This window comes from Pezoporus wallicus, unplaced genomic scaffold (assembly GCF_028554395.1).
Source record: "Pezoporus wallicus isolate ANWC-B61680 ecotype Strahan unplaced genomic scaffold, APGP_CSIRO_Pwel_v1 contig_6726, whole genome shotgun sequence".
In the NCBI taxonomy this organism is placed as follows: Eukaryota; Metazoa; Chordata; class Aves; order Psittaciformes; family Psittacidae; genus Pezoporus; species Pezoporus wallicus.
The window spans coordinates 511,418-519,825 of record NW_026640296.1 but is presented as its reverse complement, the minus strand read 5'-3'; the positions used below and the strand labels follow the sequence as shown (position 1 = coordinate 519,825).

Here is an 8,408-nt window from a genome sequence, read left to right as displayed (position 1 = left end):
CATACTCCCTCAAACTTTAATTCCAATTTCAGAGAAATCATACCAGATCTCAAGATATATTTTCCAAGATTCTGCTGGAAACCAGCGATGACTAATATTTCTTGCAACAGTTGCCCCTAGAGAACAAATTTTTCACTGAAAACATTGCTATCACTTTTTTATACTTTTTTTTAACATCTGTATTTTCCATACTCTGAATTTATAACACTTTTTTTATAGCATGGCTTACAGATGATTTGCCATACAAAAATGCAAGACATGTATTAGTTGATTCACTATTTCAGCTGTCCAGAAGTCTTGCTCTAATTTTCAATGTGCAATTTTAAACTTCATTTTCCCATCCTTTTAATTGGGACTTCAACAACTACCCTTAATTAAGAGGTTAATTTTTGACTATTATCCTTAGCTGCATTATCACATCTGGTGAATCAACTCAACTAAGTTATTGTTTATTATTCCTATGCAATTCACAGGCCTTATTACTGGTTCAAAGGCCAAAATGTTTATGTTTCACCCTAAAAAAAGGTTTAGGGCTGACCTACACATCAGAAAGCTTTTTCTTTTAATGTGATGTTTCTTAGTCCCAGAATACAGAATTCCATTTTCATCTTAAAAACAAAAGCCCACATGTACACACAACACACATGGGGACCTTTGGAGAAAGCACAAGCAACCCACTGCCTGTATTTCTAAGTCTAACCAGTGCTTTTATTTTAGGTTATAAAGCTTTGTTCAGGAACCAGAGCTGATGGGCTGTCTGCTGCATGCTGAAGTTCTTACAGTTCAATTAGTATGTTATCCTTAATGCACCATTCTCTTTCTTCTCCACTAACATATGCACAGCTCTGAACTCAGCTTCTTTATCCTAGTCCACAGTATTTTGAGGGACCATTCTTTTATCACGGCAACATAAATTCTAATTGAAATGGGTATGTCAAGCTTCCCTTATATATACTTAGTTCTTCTCATGACAACACATCAATAGGATTAAACAGTGCTATCAAAGATGCTGGTGTTTGATGGCATTTAATATTGCTACCCATAGCAGGACAATAAATAAATGCCACCAATATTACTTATTCTTACTAGTTTAGTAATTATTTCATTAAGGTTATATTTATGCTGTCAAGTATGAGCAAGAAATGCTGGTACCAACTAGTAAGTCTATTTGGTGGTCTTAAGGTACGCCCAGTGATGGTTTTGAAAGTGATGTTAGCAGTAACAAGAACAATAGCTTGGTATGTACTTTATAAGATTTTTCAATGTATGAAAGTAATAAACTCAAAGATTTAATCAAAGTATAAGAAAGCAGCAGCTCAGCTTGCAGGTCTACGTTTAACAGGCAAAGATCAGCAGTATAGTTAAGCAGTAAATACCCTCCAAGGTCACACATCCATACTTAGACTGTGTGAATGGGTGGGTTTATATAATTCCCAAAACATCTCTTCTTCCAAGAATGACAAGACAACTTCTAATGTGCCCTTTTCCTCAACACTATCAACAGTCAAGGACAATGCCTAAGGCAGGTTGGCAAAAGTGTAAGTAAATCAGCTTCCAAACCCTATTCCTCTTCGCAACACTGCACTGCAAATCTCTGGTTACAGAGAGTTCTGATCTAATTTACTCCACAGTGACAGTAGGTTATAGGTACAATCCCATTGCTCTTGACAACAGCATTTCTGCTTTACACTGCTGAAAAGGGGTAAGGATAAAGCCTCCCTATTCACTCTTGGATTCAGTGTACAGACTCTTGAGACATGCTGTGTCTTCTACCTGGGCTAATTTACAAAGTGTTACAAGTAAGTAACTGGTAAGATTAGAAGCTTTAACAACACATATCTTTTTTAAGCTCAGAATACTGACTGCATCTCGTCCTAGTTGCATAAAACACGAAGGCCGATTAAAAGCATCAGCAGCAAACCTGTCAGAACTGTGTCTAACATGTGGCTGCCCATCTCCAGCAATGTTCAGGCTGGATGGGGTTTTGAGAAACCCAATCTAGTGGGAAGTGTCCCTGCCCATGGCAGGGGGGTTGAACTAGATGATCCTTAAGGTCCCTTCCAATCTCAACCATTCTATGGTTCTGTGATTCTGTTGTTACAGACTTTCCCTCAGTATGACAGCAGTGGCCCTCCTTCTGCCTAACCAGATTTGTTTTTTTTTCTTTAGACTAAGCTTTACTTAGTTCCATTGCACTGAAAACTAAAACTGGGAGGTGAAATCAAGCTGTAAGGGGACTCTTTCCAAATATTCTCCACTAGGAAAGGAAATGTTCCTCTTGATACTCCAAGACCGCAGGTGCTCTCTCCAAAGATATTCCTTCCCCTCAAGCTCAAAAAGAGACACAGATTGACCTGCATTTTCCTACATTATTTCCAGGACTGTTATCAAACTTCTGGTGCACTCCCATGTTGCTATTTCTTACATCAAATCTAATTCCTGGCAGAAGCCCACATTTTATCTTTAACGGTCATGCATGGACTAGAGTAAACATAGATGCTTAAGTTTCTCATCCCATGCTGAACCCCACTGTTATGTCAGCATAAAGATCAAGGCAACATGAACACTTTGTACTGTAAGTATCATTTCTGGTTATCATTTATTAACTGTAAGTTTATCTCTTTCAGGGCTAACATCGACCTTCTTCTGTGCAGCAGCCACCACGATAAGTAACAATAAAAAGGAAGCCCACATTAACACTGAAGGACTGCGCAACTATGCCAACCAGCGAAACCCACCTTGTCAGGCGGGCATCTGGGTGGAGTGGGGTATTCTGAGAGGCGACTGCCCAAATCCATCAGTCACGGTTAGGAAGCAGGCCGGAGCAGCACAAGTTATGACCCACGAGGAGCTGATCGGCTTCCGGACCCAGGCTCGACGAGCGGTACTCGCCCCTTTGCTGACAGGAGGTGCGCCACGCCCGAAATGACACCGCCCCCAAAATGGCTCCGCGCTGGCCGTTCCACCCCCCCCCGAGCCCTGGCCCCCGGCCACCTCCGCTGCCCGAAGACCCGCCCCTGGCTTTGCATAAGGCGGTGCCGGCACCTCCCTTCCCTTACGGCGGCAGCGGCGGCGCGAAGGAAGCAGGATGAGGCGCATGCGCGTTGCTGAGGGGCGCTGGAGCTGTACTGTCTCGGCGCGGCGGGGCCGGCCGGGGTTCGGCGGTGGCGCGGAGGGCTTAGGCGGGCAGGGCAGCCGCCAGGAGGGCTGGCGGGGCCAGTCGCGGGGCTCGCTGCAGCAGCTGGCGGAGCGGTACGCGGACCTGGCAGCTAGCTACAGCGAGGCGCTCTGGCAGCGGGCGGAGCAAGAGACGCAGAACGCGCGGCTCCGTCAGGATAACGCGCGGCTGCGCCTGGAGAACCGCCGCCTGCGCCGCGAGAACCGCAGCCTTTTCCGACAGACCCTGCTGGGCCCCGACGGCCCCGACAAGCCCGCGGCCCCGGTAGAGGAAGCGGAATCCCTGCGCGCCCAGCTGGGGAAGTTGCAGGAGAGGCACCGCAGGGCCTTGCAGCACCTGCGGCGCTGCCGGACCTCTTGCGGGTCGGAGGCCTCGGGATTCGACGACAGCGAGCTGGATGAGCTGCTGGAGGGGGAAGAAGAGGAACAGCCGCCGTATCCCCCCCAGCAGCCGCTAGAGGAGAAGAGCCCGGTGTCGCTCTTGTAGCTGGCCTCGGGAGAAGGCGTGGCTACTGCGCTCTTCCGGCGGGCAGCGCTGCTGGTCCGCTCGGCCTCGTTAGCGATGGACCTTGGGTGGAGCTGGGCGGCACTCTTGCACTGCCGCCGGCCACGGGCGGGCTCCTCCCAAGGAAGGGTGGGAGGGGAGTTGGCTGGGTGTTTTTAAATCCCTGTCGCAGATGTGTGAGCGGGAAGCATTAACCGGGATCAGGGGGAAGCAGGTTTTGTTGGAAAACATGCTGGGAAGAGGCCTGCTATCGTATGCCTCGAGGCAGCAGTTGACATGGAGAACAGCCACAGTGAAAAGAACAGTTGGTCTCGTGTCACCTCCTAGCATTGAACTGTGCATCCTTTGGGGACCAGCTATGGATCACCTTTGTTCTCTTTGAGCAGACCTCAGTAACCATGGAGACTATCAAAAGATGGCTCTGGCTGATTTTTAGTAGCCTATGCTAAGGAACCTCAGAAGCTGCTTTGGCACCCCAGTAAAAGTTGGTGATTTGAGCTGTTCTCTCAGTTGCCTGGATGTTTACTGCAAAACAGCATTTGTATCTTTTATGATGGGCTTTGTTCACTATCCCATGAATATTGGTTTGGATTTCACACTTTCATATAAAAAACTTTTAAATAAAATTATGACACACCAACTGTTTTATGTGTGATTTTTAACATGGATTTATTTTGAAGCTGTAGATGAAATACATATCAGGCCTTTGTAATGCACTTCTTCAAAATCAGAGGAGTTTGTTGGTTTTTTTTACCTTTCTTCCTTGAGAAAATCTGCTATTTAAAAGCAAATTACCTAGTATTTTTTCAGACCTGTCTTTAGAAAATCTGTTTGAAAGCAACTGTTCTAAAGAGCTGAGGCATCAGTTGGTTTTGTAATGTTTAAAAGCTGTCTGATGCCATCAAGTTTGGGATTGGTTCCCTAAAGCCTTAGTAGCCAACAGCTCAAAGTAACATGAAAAGGTGAAACCCCATCTTTTCTGAGTATCTTTGGTAATGCACCTTCTGAAAAGGGTCGATCCTCCATACAATGTCAGCATAAGCCTCTAATAATAAAATGGCTGTAATGCTTGTTAAACTTCAGTCTTTCCAGATCCACCGCTTCAAGTAAGTGCATTTTCAGAATGAAAAACCATTTGGCACAGTGCAGCTAATATCTTCTTAATGAGAAATTGTGGGTGTTGTCCTTAGTGAGAAACTGGATGTGGTGTTTGATTGTTTTATAAACAAAATATTACCAGAAAAGCTTAAATTGATAAATACTCAGGAATTACAGTACCTGAAATATTAACAGGAATGTCTTCTTTTAGTAGCGGTTTCCAGTAAAGCATGAGTACCAAAGTAACGTGAAGAATCTGTCAAAATAGTACAAGGAACAGCTGTTAAGGTACAATGCTAGAAATTTGTAACTATTCCAAGTTCAAAAGTTTGAGTATTGGCAAAAGAAAAGAGATTCCACCCTTTCCTGATACACAAAATTTTTCTATTAAATTTTGGGGGCACTCCCAATAAATGGAGGTTTTATGCAAGAGTACTAAGTTCTATGCAAGTTTATAAAAAGGAGTCTTTGCTTTTTTTCTCCGATTTATATAAAACAATCATGCAGATTACAAAACATGGAGGAGGAAAAAAAATTAATATTTCGGTAAGATTAAAATTGTTGTGAAGAGTGCCGAAGAAAAGATTTTGATTATTTCCTGAAATTGCTTCTTCCAGATGAGCTGCAGTAAATTACTGCTTATTTCAGTCAAGTTGCAAAAGTTTCATTTAGTCAATCAACAGAGCTGGTTGTTAGTTTGTTTTTGAGATCAAAAGAAAATACGAGATTTAGGAAATGTCTGTACTAGGCTGCAAACATGGTACTTCACTATGCTGTCCCCCAAATAATGGTTTAGTGGAGGTGGATTTCCCTTATGACACACTTTTATGATCCTCGGCTACAGGAAACTACAAATACTGTGGTTTACAGGTAAAGTGAATACACAGGTATATCCCAAAGGATACATCTTTGGAATTGCCTGATAGATTGCAGCATCTCCACAGCAGAAGTGGTGGAAGAAGTGTTACTACAGTTGTATTAAGAGCTTAAACCTTCCTAAACTTTTGGTTAATGTCTTGTTTTGTCTCCTTTCTGTCCAGTAAACAGTCAAATCTTGAAGTTCCAGCCTTTGCTGCTTACTCGCAAATTTTGTCTTTAATTCTCTTTATCATGTTTTTGACAGTGACAAGTATTTATCCTTCTTTTGTTCTAGTTGTTGTGGTAGTGTCTCTTTTTCACTGTCTTGCTGTGTTGAGCCTTTCTTTCTCTGGCCTAACAATGTTATGTCCCAGGGTTTGAAATAGAATGCGTTGCAGAACAAACTGCTACATTATACTCAGCAAACAGAACCATGCTATCCCATTGACCTTTTTATAATTTCACTTTTTTTTTAATTAAAAAATAATTTTAGTTGTATACTGATTGTTTCCAAAACCATGAATTTTAAGCCCATATGTTTTTTCATGGTTTTGATTCTAGGTTTTTTGTACCTATTTCTTTGCCACAGGTACTGAAAAAAAGCCCCAAAACAAACAAAAAACCCATGCTTTTTTGTTTGTTTGTTTGTTTGTTTATTTTGCTAAGGCCAGATTTTTAAAGGTAGGTACATTAGTTTCTTTTTTAAAAAATACTTTGCTTAAAGTTAGCATCTACTGAATAGCATTTTGTACTACAGTGCCTTGGAGAAGGGATTGAATCCTGGTTTGCATTGGGGTCCTTGGGTGTTTTGTGATTTGTTTAGTTTTGGTTTCCTTTTTTCCTACATAAAAAGACAGAAACATAACAATATATAAAACATTTGCAATGATACCTTCCAGATCACCTTGTTAAACTGCAGTGTTTGAAATATGAATACATATTTTCTAAACTTTCTTTGATGTATATATGTATATAAACTTATAGAGGCCAGCAAACCCCAAAATCCTGTAGTCTTTCACTTCATTGTGAAAACAACAAAATTGTTTTCTTTTGTTTCTTAAGAAAGTATTTGGCGTTAGGTGCAGACTTTTCCTTACCCTTCTGTCCTGTGCCTCATGTAAACAAATGATTATGAAGTGTATGTTAAAGTGGAAGCTATAGGCATGACTATGTTAAAACTGCATTAAAATCTTCTGGGCCCTGATTGTGATGGCTTTAAAACACGTGCATATGAACAGAGTGGCTCAGTGTTGGTGCCATATTTAATGTACACTCTACTGCTCTTCTGGGATCTAATTTAAGTTTCATTCAATATTGCACTCTGAAGGAGTCTTTGTCCGCTGTGCTCATCTCCTTGAATATGTTAGGGCCTTAGGGTGGTTTAGCTGCCCACAGAGAATAATGAAGTAAATTAAATGTCTTTGTATCATAAACTAATGCCATTCAGAATAGTTTAGTTCAGCTACTTTCCTACCAAAGCAGTCATGTGTTACTCTTCCCTTTCCGTCTGTCTCACTGTGTTCAGTAATCCCTTTTGATTTTGTACACTTCAGCGAAGCTGTTTGCAAGATGTATAGAAAGACTTTTTCAAATTTGCAAATGCTGTAGAGTGGTTTAAAGCTCGATTTTTAGTGGTCAGAAATTAAGGAGGTCTTTCCTGCATATTTTTATGTGATACCTGGTACCACACTGAGAAGTTTAGGTGTAACTGCCTGGAAACAGTTGTCATTCTATACAATATCCAGATTGAATTTACTGCCACATTCCTTCCAAAATAAACCCTTCACAGAATAATAGCAGCGTGTGATTATAAAGCTTTTTTCTAAAAAAACCTGCAGCTGGTATTATTTCATGACTTTCAAGGCCATTTGCTTCCCTTTGTGCTGTCAAGGGTCTTTATGCAGTCACAATATAGTTGTAGCAGAAGAGAAGATAATAGGCATTACATTTAAAGGGCATAAAGAGACTACTTTAGGTCTAGCTTTATAGAAGCCAGTGTGATATAAAGCTGAGAAAACAGCAAATTGGTTGGATAATCCAAAGAGAGAACATTTTATGAAAGAGAAATAATGTGACCATCAAACAAAAGCTAATGGAATTGTTATATCCATATATATTTGTGTATTTCTGATGAATAAAAGTACTGAATGCAAAGTTTGGATAAAGTAAGAGATTAGCATTGAGGAAAATGCAACTCTGTCATGCACTGGCTTGCATGACAGTCTTCAAAGTGAGGGCAGGTTTTGGAGAGCTGCTCTACAAACAATCCAGAGCATGTGCTGAGATTATGAGCAGTGGTGCTCATTCAGGTTAATTTATCTCATGAAAATCTGTGAGGGCCAGAAGATCGAGTATTTCAATTTTGTAAATGCTGTAGAATTTTCAATGACCTCAAGTGCTTTATACAACTGTTTGCAATTGAGCAGCTAAATTAGTATGACTCTTAAAACCTTCCCTCCCCTCCACTCCCCCACCCGGTGAAGTAGTGGTATGAAATATAGAGGAATGTACTGCAATCAGACAGCAGCATCCAGTTGCTGTGTTTTGACAAACTTGCTTCCCAGTACCTGGCCCAGTCTGATGCTGATTAGCGTCTGAGAGCTCAGGGCATACCTGGGGGTGAGGTGGTTGGAAAGTGTGTAAATACAGCAGCCCTAACGTTAATGGTCATGACTTCTGTTATAATGACAGCCTACAAAAATCATATGGGCTTACTGATATAACAGCTGGTGTGTTTTGTGTGACTTGTGAGTAATTAGCTGTACGTGTG

At 41.7% G+C, this 8,408-nt stretch overlaps 1 protein-coding gene across 1 annotated transcript; it reads left to right on the top strand.

Moving 5' to 3' along the window:
- The first annotated feature begins 3,088 nt into the window (after window positions 1–3,088).
- Window positions 3,089–3,664, top strand: TUSC1 (tumor suppressor candidate 1). Its single transcript, XM_057418335.1, has one exon. It carries the CDS (start codon window positions 3,089–3,091, stop codon window positions 3,662–3,664), a length of 576 nt encoding a protein of 191 aa, XP_057274318.1.
- The last annotated feature ends 4,744 nt before the right edge of the window (window positions 3,665–8,408 follow it).